The 24,967-nt window shown below is 35.3% G+C and overlaps 1 protein-coding gene across 1 annotated transcript in view; it reads right to left on the bottom strand.

Moving 5' to 3' along the window:
* LOC129758599 (putative uncharacterized protein DDB_G0282133) overlaps positions 1-24,967 on the bottom strand; it is a 509,097-nt gene that overhangs the window by 2,666 nt on the left and 481,464 nt on the right. The window contains exons 7-11 of the mRNA XM_055756144.1: positions 15,270-15,465; positions 5,917-6,061; positions 5,643-5,756; positions 1,024-1,478; positions 779-951 (exon numbers count right to left, since the gene is read on the bottom strand). Coding sequence (XP_055612119.1) covers positions 779-951; positions 1,024-1,478; positions 5,643-5,756; positions 5,917-6,061; positions 15,270-15,465 — 1,083 coding nt within the window. The remainder of the gene's footprint in view (positions 1-778; positions 952-1,023; positions 1,479-5,642; positions 5,757-5,916; positions 6,062-15,269; positions 15,466-24,967) is intronic.

Below are 24,967 nucleotides of genomic sequence, written 5' to 3'. Positions count from 1 at the left end.
CCAATAACTCAAAAAAGCTAAGTTGGTTTTTTAACATGGATGAGAAATAGTTGAAATATGAATTTTAAACTAGTCTCAATGCTCAAAACGCCATAAAAATGTTTAATTTCGAATCGCCAGATTTTTAATCCGAAAATGTTCTTATATTGGGTGAATCGAGAAAAAAAAAATAAAAAAAAAAGTTAACACCGAGACCAGTTCAAAATTCAGCTTTAAACTATTCCTCAACGATTCCCCCATGTTACAAAGCCAATATGTGTCGCTTTTTTGTAGTTTTTGATAAAATAAGTTTTTTTTTCATTTTCATTTCCACCTGAGGTGTGCCTGCGACATTTAGATAACAATAAGAGCATCGTATAAAAGGCTGGTTCCGGTACGGATATCTATCTTGGAGTGACAAAAAATTCCAAAGGATGATGAAGAGGAAGACCTAAAGAGCGGCTACAGTGGTTTCAGCGGCTACGTAAGGTCGGTGCACCCGTCCAATTAGTGAAAAAGTAGGGTAACGGACTACTTTTGGATCATTTCAATACACCATTCGAAAAAAAGTTCACTTTTTAATGCAAACGTAATCAAGGTGAAAGTATAAGGGTGATATAAAAAAACGTTAGGGCATCTGATTCTCCTCAGTAACATATAAGGCTTCATATACGGTTATTCGATGTCCTTTAATTTTATGAGAGCATTTCCAATAATTGATTATGTTTTTCTCTTTTTCGATTTTATGAGTTATGTGTCCTGTAGTTCAAATGGAAAACGATTTTGAATCATATCTTACCATATAGTCCATCGTTTGTGTTCCGACACTGTGCAGATGTGTGGTTTTAGAGTTGAACCATTCCGGTGGTGGGAACTGTGCAGAGTAGGTTTCGATCTGCTTCGATTTACTTTTCGATCGTGTGCTTCGCCTGAAGATCCTCGAAAGTAGGGATTGGGAAGAAGCTTGTTTTTCTGTGGAATAGAGCAGGCATGATTCACTCACAATTCTTTGTTAGAATACAGGAATACATTCAAACAACATACTCGTATCACAATTGGATTGATTTTCGGAGCTGGAGCTGGTGACCACCGACGAGGCGTTGTCCTTGGCTACCGATTGAGAGTAGTTTTTGGACAGGCTTCTGGTCGAAGCGGACCGTTGCAGTCGTTTGGATGAACCGAATATTCGCAAACTGTGGCGTCGTTCGAGCGTTTTGTGACTTCCGGCTAAGGAAGAACTTCGCTGTTTGCCACCCATGCTGGTTCGAGGGTAAAGGATCTTGTCGTTGGGATTTCCACCGCAGATGACATCGGCCAAATTCGTCTGGATGCACTGGTGCGTTTGATCGCCATCACGTTCGGTTGTAATCTCACCGTACAGGCTGCTCAGGGCTTCGTGACTGCTCATCAACATCGTCTTCGATTCCTTCTGTGGAGGCGAGGGTTCGTCGCTTGCGAAACCATATTCGTTGGGAGTTTTTGATTTGCTACGTCGTTTCCTGCGAAGATGTTACAAATTATTAACATTTTTACCTCAGATGAGAAAAATTTATAACAGTATTGTCCATAAATGTTAAATTTATTAGTATCATTAGTCTTTTTTTGAGATTGGATTGATGTCAATGGGGCGAGTCATGTAACGTGACTTGCCAAATTTCACTTCGTTAAGAGCTTCGACCGAAAACTGATTGCAACACATTTTCTTGCCTGGAGAGGTTACCGAAATCTGCAACACAAGGTGAAATTATTCAAATTTTGTTTGCAGTTGCCATGAAAGCTAAGTATGATTACCGTCAGCATTGAATTGCAATTTAAATTTGTCCAAATGTTTAGAATGCATGAATGCAAAACTGATTACAAATTAGAAAGTTGGGAATAGAAAGAGTGAATGTAGATTGACATTCAAAATATTTGTGGAATTGATAGAAAATTGAACGGTGCATTGAACGGTTAACTGAACGAAAATACTCATTCTAATAAATACGAGGGTAAACGTTCTTGCTTTGATGCATTCTCGTTTGTTTGAGTGAATTCACTGAATTTTTTTTTATGGACTTAGGATAAGTTGGGCAATCAGGCTCTTCCCGTCGGCAGAATATTTCAAATTTAGTTTTCTACATGATTTTTGTACATATGTATTCTGTGGCATTCTTGTTTGTAAAAATGCATACGTTGAAAATATCGAGGAAATTGGGGCGATTGGGATTTTTATTGTCAACGGTGAGCGATGTACAGTACTCGATTCAGGGGAGTTTGAGTCCTAATGGAGGTGTAGGTAATTTTTTATATGTTTTTCCAGAATAATTTTCATTCAAAACCGCGAAAGATACAGCATCAAGGGGAGGACTGAAGCGTGGAGTTGGATTTGGGGTGAACAACCGTACCGTACAAATACCGTAACTTCGTATCTTATCAGGCAAAAAAGTTATTAACTGTTGAATAGAAGTATCTATGTCTTTTGGCATTGAAAAACAATCAATTCATTTTACATCAGTGTTGATTTTCCAGAACAAAATATTCAATTTTCCCATACAAATCTAAAAGTTCCAATTTGGTCATGTAAACGTTACTGATTTTTTTTTTTGCAAAGAATCATGGATGAGTTTTGAACCAAAACGAAGCTGAAAAATCGTTTTTAATTTTAATTTTTTTTCCTTAATGCTCATATCATTTCCGACTGTTTAAAATTATTTTTCAGAAAAAAAAAATCATGAAATGTAGGGTTCAAGACCCTAGAGTTTGAGAAATTCTGAAATGTCTCCAAATCGACTCAGTCTATTGACGCAGATGAAAATATGATTTTTAATTGATGCCATCTGCGACTATTTTCCAGCTACGATGTAATTTGCTATTAACTTCAGCAAATTTAGGAATTTTGTTGACTACAACTTCACCGTGGTGATATTAATTTAATTTGTCTACCTTTCGCGTCACTAAAGACTTTCAAGACATTTACTGCCTGAAAAGTCTCTATTGTAGCCTTGTTCGCTCAACCTTGGAGTATGCATCTGCTGTATGGAGTCCCTATTATCAGAATGGTGTTGATCGAATCGAGGCCATCCAAAGACGCTTTTTGCGTTACGCTCTAAGACACTTGAATTGGCAAGATCCATTCCGCCTTCCACGATACGAGAATTGTTGCTACCTTATATCTTTGGACACGCTTCAAGCCCGGCGAGCTACCATTCGAGCATTATTTGTCTCCGATCTGCTGGCTTCGAATATAGACTGCCCCATGCTGCTGGAAACTATCAACCTGTGCGTTCGACCTCCAGGACTAAGAAATCGGAACCTTCAGCTTCACATTCCTCTTCGTCAGAACAACTATGGAGCCAATAGTGCCCTGATCGGTATTACAATGCAATGGCATTCAACCGTTTCTCAGAGCTTTTCGACTTTGATACCTCCAGGAATATGTTTAGACGAAGAATTCTAGCTATGTTAAGAACTGTGTAGTCTGTAGTATGTACATAGTTTTTTGTTAATTTTACATTAATGTTACTTTTAAGTCTAATCATTAGGATCAATACGTGATCCGTTGATTTATTAACAATAAATAAATAAGAATCCCCTTTACAATTGTCTTCACAAAACTCCTTTTTCAGGTTTTCTCAATTCCAGCCTATTTTTTCTAAACTTTCACTGTAAAAGGAACTTCTTCAAGAGTTTCTTGTGGACTTCCTGCTCTTAACTATCACATGAACGGTACCATCTTTGGAAATCTCTTAACACCTAAATTGTATTTGGTTGTTATTTTTTTGTTCTCTATGAAATTTGTAAAATATTTGCGGAGCTGAAAAAACGCGTGATGATATTTTGGCATACGCCTACTTTTCCTTATGATATTCGTCGATCTTTTTAAATTAATAACTTCAATTCTCCGGGCTGCCATATATTGAACATTTCTGTTAAATCACATATTAAAAGTAAAGATTTACATTAAATCACAAATATTTTAACAATATTACAATGTTGGTCATGACACAACATGTGGTAGCTCAAATCATTATAAATAAATTGAAAACTAGCAAACTTGACAAGGTGACTTCTGAAATCCGAAACTCATTAGGCTTACCCAAAAAATAATGAAACTGCTGTTGGAGTTGCTTTGCGATATTTGACTCCTGATACTCTTGATACTGCTCTTGGATCATGTTCCAACAACAAACACAGTTGAAATGAAAGGCCAAATTATGATCAGAAAGCTACAAATTAGTAATGATGAACGGAAAATCAATGAAAGTGGAAACATCAGCAGGATTTTTTTTATCTTAACAAACATAACACAAACAGGGTTTGAATTCATTCAGTAAAAAATAGCCATAATTTTTACAAAAAATACACAGGAAAAACAGTGCGCAGATCGTTGTTAAATAAGAAAAAAAAACGCAAAGTGCAAAACCAATCAGCTCAACTATTCAACAATTAAACTATCAATCGTTTATATAATAATTATACTATAATTAGGCATTTTGAAAGAGATTATTTTATTCTGGTGATTATGGCTCCATCTTGTATAAATCATTGAAATGTAGCAGTAAGTCTTTATAAGGCTTTAGTCAATTCATTTTCATTTTCGAAATTTTCACGAACTAAAATATTTCTGAATTTTTTTTTTCAAAACTCTAAGTTTAGGAGACAATGGTTCAAAGTTTAAAAAAATTAAAACTTAGAAAATAAAGTTGCAGATACTTTTGTTTAATTTTTGATTTCTCACATATCCCCATAGAAAAGATATTGAAAAATATAAACAAAAAGGTCCACAACTTTTTTTGCTTATTCCAAAACTACTTGTTGTCTTCTAATAATATTCTATGTCTTAAAATCTACACTTTAATTATGTTTTAAGATTTTTACAGTGTTGCCAGAATTAATTATAATCTGTTCAGTGAAAATTTTCACCTTTTTTAATAATTTTTTTAACTTCTGGGCGTTTGAGGGCCGCCTAAAAGTGGTTCAATTAAAATTAAATTTTGCACGGTTTGTTATCTTGATAAAAGGATCAATGTAAGGGGGTGGGAGCAGTGCAATGTTGACTTTTAAAAACTTCCATATAAATAACGGTTTATCCATAAAAAATTTCATCAAATCTGTTTCGGAATTTTTAATTCACTAGTAGAATGTTGTTAGAGCTTAGATTCAAAGTTTCCATGATATAAATCATTAATTTATTCTATTTAACAAGTTTTTTTTTTGGAATAGAGGCATTTTGTTCAAAGCGTATCACCCCCCGTATTTCCCAAAATTTTCATTCAAATTGCATATTTGGATGTAGCCACCCTAAATCAGTCAAAGCTAGTTATGAAATGCACCACGGAAAAACGTAAACTCTCCTGCCTTGTGAAATTTTATTGTGAAGTTTTAATATATTTTTTTCTTAAAAAGCTTAGTCAAACTATCACTTGTACCACGTGACGTTATTTTTTTAAAATGATTTCAACTTACCAAACCAGGTTCATGATTAAATTCGAATAATTAAATCTAGTCACTATGTCAGCTGATTCAGATGATTATCTACTATGGATTGATTTTCAATTATGAGGGAATATCTGATTTGCTCAACCATAAAGGCTGGGATTTTTTTTGCAAAACAAATCCTAACTATGAGGAACCTTAACAGTTATTCGCTGAAAATGTTTTTGAATGGTTTTATGTTCACTTACTCTGGTGTGACGATGAAGTAGCCCTTCGAGGTTTGATAGATCTTAAATTCCTGCATCAGCTGCACAAGCGTATCGTAGATGACCTCCACCGAAGGTTGCTGCATATGTGTAAACCTGTAATTTGCGGAGGGAATAAAAAGGGCAGATGATAAAAAACAGGTAACCAGGTGAATCCATATTCGATAATGGCGACACATATGATGGGCACAGATCGTTGACGGAAGTTTTAACTTGTTTTTCTTTACACCGTTCATGTTGATACGCAATTACGCACCTCGTTCGAAGCCGGGTCCGGATGTTCTCGATCGTGGCCGACTGACCCTGGGTGGTGAGCTCCATGATGACGTCACAAAGTGCCTCGGTGAGCGGTGTGAATTGAGTTTGCACGATCGGCGTCACGATGCAATCGTCAATGTCACCTGCGAGGAGAGTTGATTTGGAGTAGAATAATGGCAAAAAGTTTTCCAGTTAATTACCTCTGTCTAGCTCGATGGCAGCAATTATAGATTACTAAAAAGGTTCGATCTTTTCTGTTAGGTTTTTGTTTCAGCAGTGATTTAAGTCGGGTCCAGTCAATTTGATCGAGACTGTATAGATTGGCAGTTTTTTTGCAGTTGATTGGAGTTTTCCCTGTTCAAAGATAATTGAATCTGAAGGTTCCTCAACCGACAGATTCCACTTTGATGTTTTTTTTCTGAACTATGCATTTTTGGCTTGATGAAGAAGTTGTTGGACGGATTGCATCACTTTGATGTTTGGTGAGATTGGCTTTAATTTCCTTTCAATCAGTACCAAATTGATTAGAAAAGTACCCTCACACTTCATTTCGACCGATTACTCTCAATTAAGATTTCCCAATTCAAGTGGTTCAATTACTGATCTGTTGTTTGACGTGATTGTAAAATAGATTACTTGTCTCTGATTTGGATGCCTGAATCATTGATTTAATGTGCCTAATTAGTTTGATAGAATATCTAAATTTTCATTTTCTACTTTACATTCATAAAATCTTTAAAACCTTGAAAGCTTTCATACTGGAACAAATCAACAAATTCCAGGACTTTCTTCTGCGGGTGTTCGTTAACTTTGAAAAAGCATTCGACCAACTGCTGACAGCTCAGTTGGTTTGCTCCATTTGACACTCTTTCCTAGAGCATTAGATCTTTGTAGATCATTCAAGTTTCGAGATAGCCCCAGGGATCAAGTCTCCTTATTCTTCCCTACTGTTATTATTTCTAATGGCCTGTATAGTAACATTTCTATGAGTTTTCATTCAATTTTTCATTACAACAATAGCTTGTTGGAAGCGTTGCAAGTTAACCTTTTTGCGAGTATGAAACAAAATCCAATCCAAGCTGTTTTTTATTGAGGCGTTTAGGATCAGAGGGGTGCAAGTGCCGAAATAATAATTTCGAGAAAACGAGCCTCAAAATTTTTTTTCTAAATCAAAATTATCGTATCACTTTTTCTACTCAATTTTCGATGGTGTCTGTCTCAAGAGGTCTAAAATGAATGATTCTGAAAGAAAAACCAAAAACTAAAGTTTTTGCGATATTTATGTTAAAACGGCGGACTACTTTTTTTTATATTTTTCACTTGCACCCAGCTGGTCGTAAGAATGACACTTGCACCCCTCTGACTAAAAAATATCATCGCATCCTTTTGGAACCTGTATGTAATGAGTATTTTCAGTTTGACAGTATGAAAATTTTAAAAAATAAAACTTGCTTCATTTAAAACTTTTACTCATATTATGGCGCTCCTGGTGGATGGATTTGGAAGTTCTTGGCGATCACGTGTCGTGAATTTTGTCAGCTTTACGTATGTATTTTTGCCATTCCGAAAATCGACAGTACTTTGTAAACAATCAACATGGAAGCCGAAAGAAGGGTAAAATTGTGCACAGTTATGTGTTGGGAAACTCCATTGTGATCCGCATCTAGGCTACCTAAACAGCTGAAATTGCCCAGAAATACAGTATGGCGCGTTATTAAACGGTATAAAGAAGCACTGACGACGATTCGGAAGCCTCAAGCCAATCGTCGGAGTGGAACTGTCGATCGGAAACTGCGTGGAAAGTTTATGAAGATGATTAAGAGGAATTCCAATTTTTCGGGCCGTGATTTAGTCAGAAAATCAGGTGCTACCCAAAATACCGTGAGGAGAATTCGACTCCAGGAAGGAATCAAGTCGAATCGGGCTAGCAAATAGCCAAATCGGACCATAAAACAGAATAATGTGGTCAAAATCCGGGCTATGTCAAAGTTGACTTCGGGCAGATCCCAGGTTTAAAATTTTACTTGGCAACGGCTCGGGGGAATATTCCAGCCAAATTTAAATTAAAATAATTTATGATTTGGCATTTGGCGATCCCACGGCCATCCCGTAACGTTTTGGCCAGATTTGGCAAGCTGTCATTACAGCAAGGTCCTTCAAGAATGGTATGCAGAGGAAGGGGTCCAGTTTGTTCCGAAATACCTTAACCCACCCAACTGACCACAGTTTTTTTTTCTTAGCGGTCCGCCACACTCCCCCACACCAAGAAGCTCATATGAGCCCCCTGGTAATGGACGCTAACGGTTCTCAGCATGTCTGACTTGCTCATGCTGAGAACTTAAATAATATAGTTACTTAGTGCGGGATGATTTTACGTTACAAAAACTTAATTGAAACATGAATCTCAGTGGAAAGAATATTTCCTTTTAAGAGATCCATGTAAATATTTGATATTTATTAGGCATGCAGTGAAAATTTAATTTGAAATATGTACTAGAAAAAATAAAATAAACTTGGATCCAACATAAGTTTAGCGAATATTGACCGTGTGACGCACTCTCTATATTTACTCCCAGCAACTGCTAATGAGGTTGTCACAGTTATAAAATCTCTCTCAAAAAAAAAAAAAAACAATGGTCCCGATAACAAACCTACGCTTTTACTTAATAATCACCATTTGATATTTTCATGCATTCTTGCAAAATGTTTTTACAAAATGTCAGAGTCTGGCATCTATCCAAAATGCCTAAAAACAGCTAAAGTTACTTTAATTTTTAAATCAGATGACATCCTTGAGGTTAACAATTACCGCCCCATATCAACACTTAGCGTCTTGAGCAAGGTATTTGAAAAATTACACTAGTTTACAGTATTTTTTTAACTAAGTAAACTGAAGATCGTTTTTTATGTGAAATCGGGCGCTGAATCCGAAAATGAAATTCAAATCTTAGTAGAACAGTTTTTGAGTTATGCTTAAATGCTTTTTTTTTGCATATTAGAGGTAAATATATTTGCTATCGATCACTGGAACTTTATTTTTACTAATGATCAAGAGTACTCTTGATATTAGTTACTTTATGATAGAAAAGATTATAAAAAAACGCATTTTTTAGAGAAAATTTTGTTTCAGCGAAAGTTCGATAAAAACATTTAAAAAATCTGATTTTCTATTATCCTTAAATGTCAACTCAAAAAAAAGGAAAAAGTTATGACGGTTAAAACATTGTATTTCGGCTGCAAACTGTCGTCTAACACGCATTGAGTACTTTTTACGCATTGCGTTTTGTACGAGAATTTTCGGCCAAAACACATTCTTTGAACCGCAATATTTTTTTTGTTTCAAGTCCAATCGGATTGCAATCTTCGAGTGAAATATTTGTCTCAATTTAGACTTTGAGAAAAAAATTTATAAAAAAACGATCGGCTTGTGAAGAAAAACGTTTTTCATGAAAAACCAATATTTGTTGTTCCTTTCGAGCAAAATACCTCAAAATCCTATTCACGTTTGAAGCTCCAGCCACCCCTTCCCATGGTCAGACCTTTCTGAAATTTTGCATGTGACCTTCGAGTACTATGATTAGTACACTGTGGTTCTCTTTTCTCTAAAAAATGCGTTTTTATAATTTTTTCTATCATAAAGTAACTAATATCAACAATACTCTTGATCATACCTAAAAATAAAGTTCCAGTGATCAATAGCAGGTATATATACATCTAATATGCAAAAAAGAGATTTCAAATAATGTTAAGCAGCTCGAGATGTTTAAATCTGAGTTCAAGTACTTTTTTTTTATTTTTCCAAAATTTCATATTCGGAGCATAACTCAAAAACTGCTCTACTGAGATTTTTTGGAATTTTATTTTTGGATTCAGCGCCCAATTTTACATTAAATATATAGGTTGTAAACTAGTGTTATTGATTTGTTTATTGAACTGCAACAATGTGTTGTATAATAGACTGAGTTGATTTGGGGTCATTTTTGAATTTTTCAAACCCTGGGGTCCTATTTTTTTTTCCTTTTTTATAGGAAACTAGCTGACCCGGTGTGCTTAGCTACACCTTTCAAAATCAAATGATATTTTCAGAAAGTTTCGAATTTGCAACACAAAGACACAAAATTTGTTTTCTGAATCTTGATCTATAAATTTGTGTTTAAGATCTGATAATTTTAATCTGTTTCCTTAAGCTTAGCCCTAAAAAAAGGGTTCCAAATTAATTGTTCGCTAACAATCTAACTTATGAAATATGGTTGTTTTTGTTTGATATGTTCTAGATTTATGCTAAAAAACTGATAAGAGAGCCCCCCCTCTGTTTTTTCCTTCACCCTCTGCTGAATGAAGATCGTGATCTTTAATAATCATACCCATTTTTTTCGATCCCCAAAATCCTTTTATATCAAATATAGTTTCATTGGTTGATAAGTTTTTAAGCTTAACGAAAAAAAATTATATGGAGCCCCTTCCTTTCTTCCCCTCTCTACACTGTGAAGCGTAAGGTTCTATAACATTCGTAAAAAACATATCTCGTTACCAAGTACCTTTCCATGCCATATTTGTTTCCATTTGTTGGCTTCGTTATTCGTTAAATTGAGAACTTATGCTAACAAAATTGTATTGGGCTCACCTCCCTCCTCCCATGTACCTACTCACTGAAAGATGTTGTGTCAAATTATCATAGAATCATACCAAAATGATTTTCTATGTTCAGTTTTGTCCATTTCTCGGATTTTGTAAAAAAAAGATAAATGTAAACTTTCCTCTTCCCTTCCTATGTTCCCAATTTTATCATCCTACTGCAAGAAAGGAATTGTTTCACATAGAAAAATTTCTCGTTTTGAAATACCATATCATGCCAAATTTGGTTTTATTTGCGTAGTAAATTCTTGAGTTATGCATAAATTTGGAAGGGAGTACCCCCTTCCGTTCTCTCCATTGAATGGAGGTGTGAGAACTTAATATTCATCAAAGTATTTTTCGTACTCAAATACTTTTTGATGCCAAATTTGGTTTCATTTGCTCGATTAATTCTAGAGTTATGCAAAAAATTGTATGGAAACCCCCCTTTCCCACTTTATATCTTTCCGCTGAAAAAAAGGTGGGGCTTCAATTTACAATAGAAACATTTCTCGTATCCAAATACCCTCACATACCAAATATGGTTCAAATTGATTGATCAGCTCTCCAGTTATACTGAAAATTGTAAGGGAAACCTCTCCTCCCCCTTTTCATCCACCAACTTGAAGGAGTGAGGGGTTTCAAATATTTATAGAAGCATTTCTCGTACCCAAATATCGTTCCGTGCCAAAATTCGTTCCATTTGCTGTTGTAGTTCTTGAGTTATGCAGTCAAACTTGTTTGAAACTCTCCTCCCTCTTTCCTATCTCCCCGCTGGAAGAAGGAAGGAGTCTCAAACAATCATTAGAACATGTCACGTTCCCAAATACACGCCCATGCCAAGATTAGTTCCACTTGCTAAATAAGTTTTTGAGTTATGTAAAAACTATAAAAGAGGCCCCCTCCCCCCTTTATATCGCCCTAATGAAAAGAGGGAGGGGTCTCAAATAACCATAGAAATATGTTTCGTATCCAAATACCCTCCCATGCCAAATTTTGTTCCATTTGCTTTATTAGTTTTTGAATTATGTAACAAATATGAAAGAAGCCCCCTCCCCCCTTTCTACTGGAAAGAGAAAGGGATCTCAAATAATCATTAAAATATTTTTCGTATCCAAATCCCTTCCCATGTCAAATTTGGATCCAATATCTTGATTAGTTTTCGAGTTATATGAGAAATTGTAAGGTAGCCCCCCTCCCCCCTTCCTATTACCCCACTGAGAGGAAGGAGGGGTACCTTATATTCATACAAATATTCCTCGTTCCCAAATGCTACCCCATGCCAAATATGATACCATTTGCTTGATTGGTTCTCGAGTTATGTAAAAAATTGAATTATGTTTGGGAGGCCCCTCCCGCCTTCATGAGAGAGGGAGGGGTCTCAAACCACAATAGGAACCTTCCCCTGCCTCCAATACCCCCATCTGCCAAGTTTCACGCAAATCGGTTCAGTAGTTTCCGAGTCTATAGGGAACAGACAGACAGACAGACAGACAGACAGACAGAAATTCATTTTTATATATATAGATTAACCCATAAAGGTCATTCTTCCTCGAACCCTGTGGTCTTAAAAGCTTTGTTTTGGTACAAAACTCATCCATGATTTTTTGTAGAATTTTTAATAAACGTTTACATGAGTAAATTTGAGCTTTTAGGTTTGTATGGGAAAATTGTATATTTTGTACTGAAAAATTAACATCATTTTTGCTTCTTCTATGGAACCGAGCCAGCTGATGCTTTTTGTGCCAATTTATAAATTCTTGAAAGAAAATTTTCCTCTAAACAACTTTGTTGAAGACCGTAACTTTGTATCAAAAAAGTTATTAGCTGTTTAACAGGGGTATGTCTTTTCGCATTGATAAACAATAAATTCAATTGACAACACAAATAAATAAATAAATAAATAAATAAATAAATAAATAAATAAAAATCATCAGCTGGCTCGGTTCCAAAGAAGAAACAAAAATGATGTTGATTTTTCAATACAAAATATTAAATTTTCCCATACAAAAGTAAAAGTTCAAATTTACTCATGTAAACGTTACTTGAAAATTCTGCATAAAATCATGAATGAGTTTTGGACCAAAACGAAGCTTTTAAGACCCCAGGGTTTGAGAAATTCAAAAATGACCCCAAATCGACTCAGTCTATTGTATAATCTCCAATATGGATTTAAATCTGGGTCGAGTACACTAACAGCTATCTGCGAGTTATTGGACTCCCTAATTCAAAAAATTTACTCTAAAAAACTTGTACGTGTATTTGTTCTCGACTTACAAAAAGCCTTCGACACTCTCAACCATGAAATTCTTCTTAAAAAACTAGAGTGATATGGTATCAGAGGCACTGCGAACAACTTGATACGAAGTTATCTGGCCAACCGTAAACAATTTGTTTGTTTAGGAACTGCAAGGAGCTCTTTAGATATCGGTGTCCCGCAGGACACCAACATAGAGCCTCTCTTATTTTTATTGTACTTAAACGATCTCAGCAAACTACGTCTGCATGGTGTTCTCCGCCTATTTGCTGATGATACAGCTCTTTTTTACCCCGGCACCTGTCCAAATAGTGTTACCATACTAATGGAAGAAGATTTAGAAGTTCTCCATAAATATTTTTCCACAAACCTTCTGACACTTAACCTCACCAAAACAAAGTATATGATCTTCCACTCTTATGGAAAAAAAATTGAACCTCATAATTATCATAAAATCACTGAAATCGCGATCGAAAGAGTGAAGAACTTCAAATATTTGGGCATCCCTCAGGATGAAACTCTTTCGTGGAGCAATCACATTGAAAGTTTACAAAAAAAGATCTCATCTTATAGCGGCATCTTATGGAGGGTCAAAGCATTCGTTCCACGCCACGTCCTGCTTAAATTCTATGTTGGCTTCATACATTCTCATTTATATTATTTGATCGCCATATGGGGAAGGGCATCTTTGTCCCATTTTGTCACGTCTACGATCTCTACAATCTCTACTCTATCCAACTAATCTAATCTATTCTAACAGGTCACACAACATATTATCTCTAACTCAATTTTGCGATTTACAAACAATTATTTATGTATTTGATAAATTGCACTCGTCAAACAGTAGTCAAAGCCTGAGATTTACAACAGGAGTTAGAATCCATAACACCCGCTATTCTCATCACTCAGTACGCTGCACACCTTCAACTTCTCGTGGCCAACGTCGAATTTCTTTTATTGGTCCAACCAAATTTAACGTTCTTCCTGAAGATATAAAAAAATCAACAAATAGAAACTGTTTCAAAACCAAACTTATACATTATTTCAAAGAAAATTTAAGCCGTTGAACATCCAACCACTATTTTGAAGTTATTTATTATTTGTATTGTATTTTTCTAAACTGTGAATTTATTATAATTAAATGTACGATTATGTTATTTACAAGAGATTTCCCGACGTTGGCGAAATAGTGATTAAATGCCTGACATACTTCGTTTCGATCTTATACAATCATATTATTAACTTTAGTTTATCTCAGAGTTAGTATGAAATCTACCTAGTATTGAATTAATGTTTTCCTGATTTTTGAATGAGGTGTGTTGTTCGAAATATTTCCGTAATAGTTCTTTTTACATTTCCTCTTGGTAACTTCAAATTTCTTTGAAATATGGTTAAGCATTTCTCTTAAGTGAGCAGTTCCGCCCTGTTGAGAAATACTGGGCGATCATGAAAAGGAGACTCAAAGCGAAGGGAAAGGTTGGAAATGACATCAATCAGATGAAGACCTGGCGGAATAAGATTGCTAAAACGATGGACGAAGAAGGTGTGCGCCGCCTAATAAGCCGCGTTAAAGGAAAAATTCGATAATTCCTTCGAAACCGTGACAGATAATTTCATTTGTATTTTTACTTAAAATTATAAATAAAACGATACATTTGTATTAAATAATATCCTGAATTCAATAATAAATAAATACAGGCAGTTAATTTTGGTCCAATTCCATTTGAAGCTAGCTTTATGATTAAAATCTAACCACGCCTTCTCCTTTTCGTAGGTCTAGAATTGTACATTCCATTTGAGTAATTTAACATTTCAAATTCTAATAGTTATTATGTATATAGAAATACATAGAAATTGTAAGCATATTAATATGTATAAAAAAATGAATTTTTTAAAAATAAAAATTATCAATGAAAGCCAAACAGCTTTAATAGAAGTTTAAATGTCTAAATTTTTCTACATAATATATTTTGCTTGAGCAATCAGAGATTAGCAACCTTGGTTTGATAAAGTCAAAACCTTATGTGGTCGAACTCCTATTGCTTACTTCGCAATAAATTTAGTTGACCGTTCTATCAAAATAAAGATCTGATTTATGCAGTAGGCGTAGGAGGATTTATTCCAATGCTTTCTTCCTAAATAATAGGGTGCCCCTACATTGCGAAATAATATGGTATTTAACCCTTGCAGTTGGAAACCATATTTTATTATACAGACGTACAGTTCACAGTTCAATTTGAAGCTATAGAGAGACATAGATTTTCCCTTCTGCCATTTCATTTTGAAAAAAAAAAGAAAAAGATTTTCCCTACTGCCATTTTATTAAAAAAAAGAAGAAATTTTTAAAGAAGTTGAGGGGAACCCCATTTTTATATGTTGTCCTATAACAATAAAACGAGAGAATTTTCCTCTAGCCGGAAGACGATAGTTGCTAGGAATATGGTCATCGTCCCTGGAACGTATTGGGCTCGAATGCTTACCTACGGAGTTGATCAGATAGGTGGCGGGTGGTTTGAGAACGCTTCGAGCGTAGGCACTGCGAATGATCTCCAAGGCACACGGTTCGGCCGTTATCAGCAGCATTCCGGGCGAGATGTGACCGAGATAGCGCAGCACTTTCGTTGCCGCGGCCAGTGGGGCATTCCACCAGCACTGCAGATTGGCCGAGAGGAAGTTCTGGAATGAGAAAGGAAAAAGAAAAACAGGGCAGTGAAGATATTTATCAAATGTGTGTAATTTTGCGTTGCTACGCTTTGTCCCTGTCAGGGCTTTGGTACATATTTGGATGGTGTTTAAAACGAATCTTTTCGAGGGGGAACTCTAGGAAAAGGAACAGTCGAGAGTTCCAGTACATTGCAATATGGTTCAGAATTCAACACAGGGGAAATATAACAATCGTGGTTTGCATAACTAATCAGTTTCACCCTATTTATCGACCAGGCAGCGTTTTCTGGTTACATAAAAATGACATAAATGACATAAATGATAATATCTGTTCGAAGGATTACTTCAAAAGGCGTATGTTTTCATTTAGTGTTTGGAAAAATTGCTCTTGATACATAAAGTTCAAAAAACACATGGAGAAATTCTCGAAGAGGTACTCATCGATTAACCGATTTCTCTTTGACTCCTTTCAATCTATTTTCTTAACAATTTATAGGAAGTCGTTCTAAATTGTATGTCATTTTAATTTTGTAAAATCAAGGTTTTTTGCGAAAAGGTTCACTATAATACCCAAAAATTACAAGATTACCAATAACCTTTAATTTTGCTCTAACAGCTGCAGTCGAAGCTTTAAGCGTTTTGATTTTCAGCTTTGTTACACAAACAACACATGCTCGAATGTTCAAGTTATCGGTCAAGAATAAAAACATTTCGAAATTTTTATAAAACTCAACTCAAACACAAATGCTTGTGTACACATACATACTTCCGAGCTTTAGTAAGGAAGGACTGTATTCTAAAAAAAAAATGCAACACTTTCATTTGGGATTAACTTTTAAATGTGGTCAAGGGGTTTTTGAGATAGCGTCTAATTAAAAAGTTCATTGACTAACACTTTGGGATGGATCGTGAGAAGTCTAGGGATGTCCCATTGAGAGACCTCAAAATAATTTGAAATCAACTATGCGACCAAAATTCATGAGGTGAATCGTTCTAGAAGTCTTAGAGGATCTAGCCATGATATTAAAATAGAATAAAAGTATGCTAATTGCTATCACAGTTGACACAGTAGTTGATTCTATTAAAAAAATTATTCTAAGAATATCGTTGGTGCTTTGTTCTTGGATCTTAAAAAAGCCTTCGACACACTAAACCACGACATATTATTGTCTAAATTGAATGAATACATAATATGAGGTGCTGCTAACGACATCCTTCGCAGTTATTTATCGGAAAGGAAACAATTCGTAGCGATCGATATTGGTGTACCCCAAGGAAGCAATATTGGTCCGTTACTTTTCCTTTTGTATGTAAACGATCATTGTAATTTATCACTTAAAGGCACAGCTCGATTACTTGCTGATGATACAGCTATTTTTTATTTCAGCTGCATCAACGAATGTTATCACTAAACAAACTGAAAATGATTTGAAATTACTATCAAAATATTTTAACTGTAACTTGCTTTCTTTACTATACAAAAACTAAATATTTGTTGTTTCATTCTTCACATAGAAAAATACTATCAAATAATGACCCAATTATGGATGGAATTGTTATTGAGAGAGTAAATTGCATTAAGCACACGCTCTTTTTTTTAAACTCAAAATTCAGTAGTTTTGGTTCAAAACAGCATTTCGGTGGCTTCCCTCAACTTTGAGTTTGACTGGGCAATAGCAAAACTAAGTTCTGATAGGCATACTCAATACTAAGTTCGGCAGCCGAACTCGATTTATCCTTTTTTTTCGAGGGTAGCTGATTTTCAGGGAATTAAAGGATTATTAAAATTTGTATTTCCCGGATGTTGCTGTTCCGGTACATTGCATTGCAATTACAGAGCGGTGGAAAGTTTTGACATTCCCGGTCAAACAAAACTTCCGGATGTTACTTCCCACGGGAAGTAAACAACACCCGCAAATTTCCGGCCATTCCAATCCGCTCACCATATGATGACAATGACGGACAGAATTTTACGCTGACACGGTGAACATGCATTTCATTATGAAGTTCCTTCATAGTCTTCCGGTAATTGTTCCGGAGCGACAAAATTTTGCGACGTGTTCGTTGGTTGCTGTTCCGGTTCGGACTGAACTCGCTAAGTGTTTTCAGTCCAACAAAGAGAGTTCAATTTTTAGTTCATAAGGTCGAACTCAGCTTTGCTCCCTCGCCGAAGGAAAAAAAGGGATCAATTTTGAGTTCGCAGTTCGAACTCCGTTTTGATCCATCGCAAGAAGGAAAAAAGGGTACTTAACTTTAAGTTCATAGAATCGAACTATGTTTTGAACCTCGGTCATACTTAATTTTGAGTTAAAAAAAAAGAGCGTGCACCTACTTAAAAATTTACTTGGATGAAACACTTTCTTGGAGTTGTCACACAGAGAACCTAGTAAAAAAATTCTCCTCTTTGCGGTGTTTTGTGGAAATTAAGAAACTTAGTGCCCTAACACGTACTTTTAAAGATTTACTGTGCATTTATTCAGTCTCCAGGTCAAATTTCATTTGTATTTTGAAGCTCGAACTATTTAGCAATTATAATTATTTTTGCCCCTAAATGTAGGCAGTATCATAGTTATTTTTTCGATTATAAATATTTATAAAATAAAACGTTAAAAATCAAAGTTTAATTGATATACTAACATTTGTAAATATTATGAAGGTGTTTTGTATCCTGTATGATCAAGAAAACTCGTTAAAACCGTCAGAATAGAGACTGATCAATGTCATCCCAAAGCATCAAAATCTTAACAGAGACGAAAACGATTTTTAAAACAAATTTAAGAGGTCTAATAAATTTCTGCATTCATGTTTTACGTTCATAGGAGTCCAGCCCAAGTAACACTGATTGTTTTTTAAGATTCTCCAGGTCTCTTATGAAGCTTAAAGTTGGTCTTGTAGTCGGTTATAAAACCTGAAATGTTGCTAGGCCAGTGCTGGTTTCTAAAATGTAAAACATGCCACATTCCCCTTACAGAAAAAAATAATCGAAGAATATTGAAAAAAAGGGATCAATATTACCCCGGATTACGGTACTTGCAACGAAGCTTATCCATGACATCTGTCGAGAGCTCAGGGTTGCAGTGGGTGATTCCCAGACATTAAATGATGCGGACACTAGCTCCCAAATTTTCGGGTGAGATTTTCTATTCACTTTTGCGACTTTCTTATGGTCCAATGATGACACAATTTTGTACACTACAGTTCAAACAATTTATTGCACAATATTAACACACTTTATTTTAAACTTTAAAAGACTTTAACGACTTATATTATAATTTATTCTAAACACTTAACAAATAGTAGAACAACATCTTTAGGGCAAAAAAGAATTTCTTTGATAGAATTAACAATATACAACGCCTTACCTATTGAAATAAAGACCATCAATAACCGTTCCATGTTTAAAGTCAAAGTAGTACAGTTATTGAAAGAAAAATTGAATCGTTAAAAAAGTCGATTAACTACCAGTTTTTTAATCAAGTTTTGATTGTTTTGTAGCATCGTAGTTTTCTTTTATCATATTTTTCACCATTAAAAAGTAAACTTATGTAAATCCAGTATAATATTTGATTTTAACATTAAAAAAAAGAAATGGATCTCTTTTAAAGAAATTTTCTTCTTGTGAGATGCTTATCCTTGTTTAATTATAGCACTTATTAATAAACTATTGTGTTATCAGCATGATTAAAATTTTGCTTGAGTTGAAGTTTCTTTGTTTTGCTGCCAAACGTGCTAAGATTGGTGTGGGGCCTTTCGGTGTGGGGGAGTGTGGTGGGGTAAGAATGATGAATTCCATGAAAGTAGAGGACGTGAGGGGCTTAACTAAGCGCAATCCGAACATTCCAACTGAAAAAGTGGTTAAGAAGGCCGATTTCTCCGTACGATTAGCCCAGCAGAAAAAAAACGGAAATCGAGTTTTAATGATCAAAACAAACTGTCCCCCGATAAAATAATCAAAATACGGTGCATAAATCGGGCGCAAAATGGTGGAATCGTTAGCGGGGTGAAATTTTGTGAAAGAAATTTAAATGAACTTTCTAGCAGGCACCTGGCGGATCTCCTATCTGAAATTTTTAACTTGACTAGCCTGTCCTGAGTGTTCCGGAGAAGAACGAGAAGAAAATAAGAAAAAAATAATCTTGTAGTTACTAAATTTGGTCGACAATCTGTAGAAGATGCAAATTGGTAGCTGTTACATAACGGTTAAGAATTTACATCAAAGTTTAACAATTAGTTCGTGTCTAGAATTTTATATTTTTTTTAATACTAATTTGAAGCCTTCGAATCCAAATGCGTTGTAAGCTTTTCTCTAATAGCTGTAGTTTTTAAAATTTACGTTTTAAATTAAAAACACCATTTGGATAATTCAACATATTTTTGACAACAGCGTAAAATATATTTAACTTAGTAATTCAAAATTTATATTTTATTCGAGCCCAAGAGTAAACATCGAACACAGTTGTACCGGATAAGTTTTTCAATAACAATCCGCCAACTGCAACGCTGATAAAGTCGCGAATGCCATAATGATGGTAAAACGACTATAATCGAAGCAAAAAAAAAAAAAAATTATATTAAACTCTCTGCATGATCGTGAGTAGATTTTGGCTTTAGAAAATAAAGATAGACAAAATTTATTTTTGTTACTTTTTCCTCGTTTGGATAAATACGTCAACTAAAAAGCAAAATGTGGATTGTTAAAAAGCATAAAGCATAAATCTAACATAACCGTTTCTTCACCAAGGTGGCTGAATAAAATAAAAGCTACAATATTTAGAAAAAATACTCTGTACAAATGTTAGTTTGATATACTATTGTAACATTTTCAAAGTGTTTTAATTTTCGTTATGAAATTAGCAAATTTTCGTTCAATACTGATGTTATGAAATCGCTTGGTACATCTTTGTACCTGAAAATGATCACATTTTCATATGTGATGAAAGAAATTAGAGAAACATGAACTATCAAAGAACGAAAGAACATAAGCCGTAAATATCATGAAAATTTCGAAAAAGATACAACGGCTCACCGACAGGACTTGAACCTGCAATCTCCGCTTCGGTACAACGGCGCGTTAGCCAATTTCACCACGGTGAACGTGATGGAACCGGCGAACACGAGCAATCGAGCTCTGCCGATCAACTGCTGGACCTTCTATCGAAACACCATGTAGGGGAAAAGTTCATATAACGCCCCATGTGGCTAATACGCGCCACCCTTGTTTTGAAGAATCTGAAGCATTTTAAGCCTGCAAAATATCACCAATTTGTTCTAAATGCTGTGGTTGGTCATGGCAAGTATGAATTATTCCTTAAAATGCTCCTGTGTCGTGATAATTTCACAATTTAGGTTTTTCTTCATTTAGATCTAAATTTTAAAACACTTTCAATAAGGTGTCACCAAGCAGAGAAAAACGAATAAGACAATATTTTCTGACACATCAATAGAGGAGAATCTAAACTACGATTTAATGCTAAAAAATTATACCGAACTCGCTATGGTATGCTTTTTATGGGTATGTTTTATCACGGCCCATGCGCTCGTTATAACGCGCCAATCATAGTAGGCTGAAAATAGCATTAATTTTTCAAAAGGGCCAATTTTTATTGAAAATGAACAAAAAGTCTAAAACCTTATTTTGAGCGTTAATTCAGCCCAAAAAATCTACTTTTATTTTTTTTTAAATTTTGATTAGTCCATTTTGGTTTTATTTTCATTCAAAGTTGGTGTAAGTATTGGTGTGTTTTCGGTCTTCGGCTGCTTTCGGGTGTGTTCGGCTGCTTGGCGCGTATTGAATACACGGCGGCGCGTATTTGCAATACAGTTTTGTTCTGTGGCTTTGAATAAGGTTTTTGAAAATCAAGTTTTTGAAGCAACTATAGCGATTTGAGTAATAAAAAATCATAGGCATTTGTAGAAAACAATTTCCTTCTACGATTGCACCCATTTTTAGCGCAATTTGTACGTGGAACACAAAGAAAATCAGCGATTCGCTTAGGTGGCGCATAATAGGGCATGTTCCCCTATATCCCGCATGTGATCTTTCCCTCTATTGATCTCTCTTGTTTCTCTAACCCCACCCATCGACTCGGGATTTTAGCCGAAAAAAAAAAAAAAAATGAAATTTTCGTTGACTATTGTTCTAAAAGCGTGATTTTCTTTGAAGAAATCCTAAATTTGATACCTAGTTAGCACTTTGCGGGATTCTCCCCAGACGACGATGCAGATGATAATGCTGTTTCCTCATCCCACTGGCAATAGAGATGCAAGAAGGATGAAAGAAAATCCGATTATGTCGAGTAAATCCCGACAAGACAGAAAGCAGTCTCGTGTTTGACTTTTCGGGATGTCCAGAATCGTATAAAGTTAAAATTACATTCTTTTTTTTTATTTATTTAGTCAGCTGTCGCTGATTATAATTAGAATTCAGGATGTCTATATTAGAATTAAGAATTATGCAAGTTGATATTATGATTGTAATAAAGAATTTTAAATTGTGATATTTAAATTTTCGATTCCACATTCGAATATGGACTCAAGATTTCAGCACACGCTTTTTCAAACCTTCTTCAGCAAAAAATCTTTTGATAAATTGGAGATTTGGCCAACGAATTAATTCTTTCACCTTGTGAACAGAAAAATGGCACCCCTAGTAGAAAATCTCACTGCCTGCAACAATCGATCTTGATATTCTGCCCATGTTTAAAGCCGCATTTGGGGCTGTTGTGCCATTTGTCTACAAATAAGGAGAAAAAGATGGACTTGACCAAAAAATCAATAAATTTCAACACTCCACAAGTCGGCTGGAGATGGCAAGGTAACGAACCTTACATATATCGTTTAAAGTGCTTTCCGCATTTCGGATGCTCCCTCGCTCTCGACTCGGAGATGGGATGACGTTAGATGGGATTAGTTTGTCTTTCTTTTGGCAATACCTACTAGGTCTTGAATTTGTCATTTGTTGACTGTTCCGCCACGGTGTGTTTTATTTGGCCAATGTGAGTTCGATGCTAGACCTTCAAGAGGACCAATTTCACATATGGTGCTTGAACAAATTCACCGTTTATTTTGGAAACGTAGTTTTCGAACGGCTGCTCTTGTTTGCTTTTACTGTTTGTGTATTTCCTCAATCAGCATCATTTTGTACTGAGTACATAGAAGTCGTATGATGGCACGCTTCAAAAATTTGTTTTCGATCGGTTCGGAATTGCGTTTCATTAGTTTTTTTTCATACGAGAACAATAGTCTGACATCAGTATCTGTTTTATACGTTCCGAGATAAAGAATTAATTTTTACTTATTCATAATGTAGGATAGTGCTTTTCAAATCAGGATGCTGTATTCGATAGAATAGTTTATACTGATTTGTAGCCTCAAGTTATTTGCTCTAGTTCAAGGATTCGCAGTTGGCCTTGAACGAGTACAGTTGTGTTTTTTTTTCAGTAGCGTCCGTCTACATTCTCATAAATACTTCAAATATTTAATTATGGATTGTAGATGCTTAAAATTTCTTTACATTGAATAGGATAACGTTGATTTAAAGTGTAGTGATATGTGAAGTTTGAAAAGTAGCTACCAGGATTTATTAGGATTTAAATTTATTATTAATTGTGATTTTGAAAATAGCGCTTGAAAGGAAAGGAAAGAGAAATGGCTGTTTTCTCTTACGCAGTGCCTAATTTAACGATTGTTATTCTCAAGCGTATTTTCCGATATAAAAAAGTGCTTAGTGGTCGATTTCTGGTGAAGTCAGGAAAAATTGTTTGTTGAAGAATTTAGAAAAACAGCTATGCAGTGGCGCAGCCCAATTTTTGAGCCACGGTAAGCAGAAGGTGAAATGCCATAAATTACTTTCAGTCGAAAATTAGAACGATTTCCGATTAAAATGCATGTGTTGAGTATCCCTTGAGTTACTTTTGATTTCAAAATGTGTTTTGATTTTCAAAAATTCAAAACGTTTAAAATGAGATTAAGGTTTCATGCATTTATTTTCGAAATAATGTATTAAAAGTGTGCTACATGTGCAAAACAAAAAACCATAAATTCCAATCTAAAAACAAGACCAACAAAACATGACACGTGAGGCACACGACTCTTCTGGTTGAATAATTCATATTGTTTTGATATCAAGCTCTAATTAGGAGATCATATTTCATTTTGGCACACATCATATATTTTGTTTGTTTTTTTTCCCTCTCTTGTGAACATTCAAGATTCGGACATGTGTAGGACTGGAGAATTTATACTGGCCCATACAACCAGTCACCCAGAGGCGTGCTCTGCGATCCGTGACCAAGTACTACCTGGTGAACTGACTGACTGACTGATGGCTAAGAGCAGCAGTGGCGTATGACACTCTCCAGTTACCAACGGACTCATCAGAGATGCACGTTTTACAACACACGACTTCGCGTATTTGTCTTTTGTTTCTTGCAAAAACATAACAACCGTGCGCAGGAATTCTTCTGGTTGGGTGGTTCTGCGTTGTGATTTTTCCCTGTTTGTCTCACTTCTGTAAAGCATCCAAGAAAACCTCAACAAGCATACATTTTTCTTCTAACGAGAGCGAGCGTAATTTTTTTTAGTGTTTTCCGTCCCGCCTCGACGCCTTTTGTGAGAAAATTAGGACCCAAACGCCTCATATCGCGCAAGCGTTTGTCTGCCAGCCAGCTGGACGAATTTTATGTATTTTCACACGTAACTGGGCTAATTAACAATCATCATCGGACGTGTTAAACGTTGGCGTGCAGATAATGAGCAAAGCGCGCTCCGAAAAATCTTCACGCTTATTTTCCTGCCACAGCGTATGAAATGGAAGGTGCATCATCATGAGCATAATTATGTTGCAGAAGGTAGAAGCATTTTAAGGAACATGTAGGTACCTACGGGTACAAATCAGTTCGGTAGACTTATGTGAAAAATAGTTAACCGGAAAGAGATTCGCAGATTGTAGACATTGCTTCGCTTACCGTCGTAGTCACGATATGAGAAGAGAGTCTAGATGACGAAATGCTTGAAGCTGACTTGTCCCATACATTTGTATAAACGTCAAGTTAAATCTGTGATTTATCAATGTTTGCCTGTGATTTATGATTCCACAGTAATGAGGTTGGCTATATCGACAAAGAATTTTGTTGGTGTTGCTCGATTAACACTCACGTTCGAATTGGGATGCTTACGATCAGAGGGGTGCGAGTGATTTTTAAAATCAACGTTGAAATAACATTTTTTTTTGGAAACTCATAGCATATTTTAACATACCGTAGAAGACACAGGGTCAAAATAAAATGATAAAAGATAATGTGAAAAACAAATAAATTGGAATAAATTGCTCGAAACTTGTATGCAACGAAATTGCATACTACACAGCAAAAATTATTTCCTGTAAAATTACGTAAATGTCCTGTAACAAAAAGGAGCAGGACATTTACCTTAATTTTACAGGTCGAAAACATGATTACGTGACATTTAATTTTCAGTGTACAATTTTTTAACTGGACATTTGCTCTAATAATAA

This window comes from Uranotaenia lowii, chromosome 3 (genome assembly GCF_029784155.1).
Source record: "Uranotaenia lowii strain MFRU-FL chromosome 3, ASM2978415v1, whole genome shotgun sequence".
Classification (NCBI taxonomy): Eukaryota; Metazoa; Arthropoda; class Insecta; order Diptera; family Culicidae; genus Uranotaenia; species Uranotaenia lowii.
The sequence above is the reverse complement of the archived record's forward strand: the minus strand, read 5'-3'. Positions and strand labels throughout refer to the sequence as shown.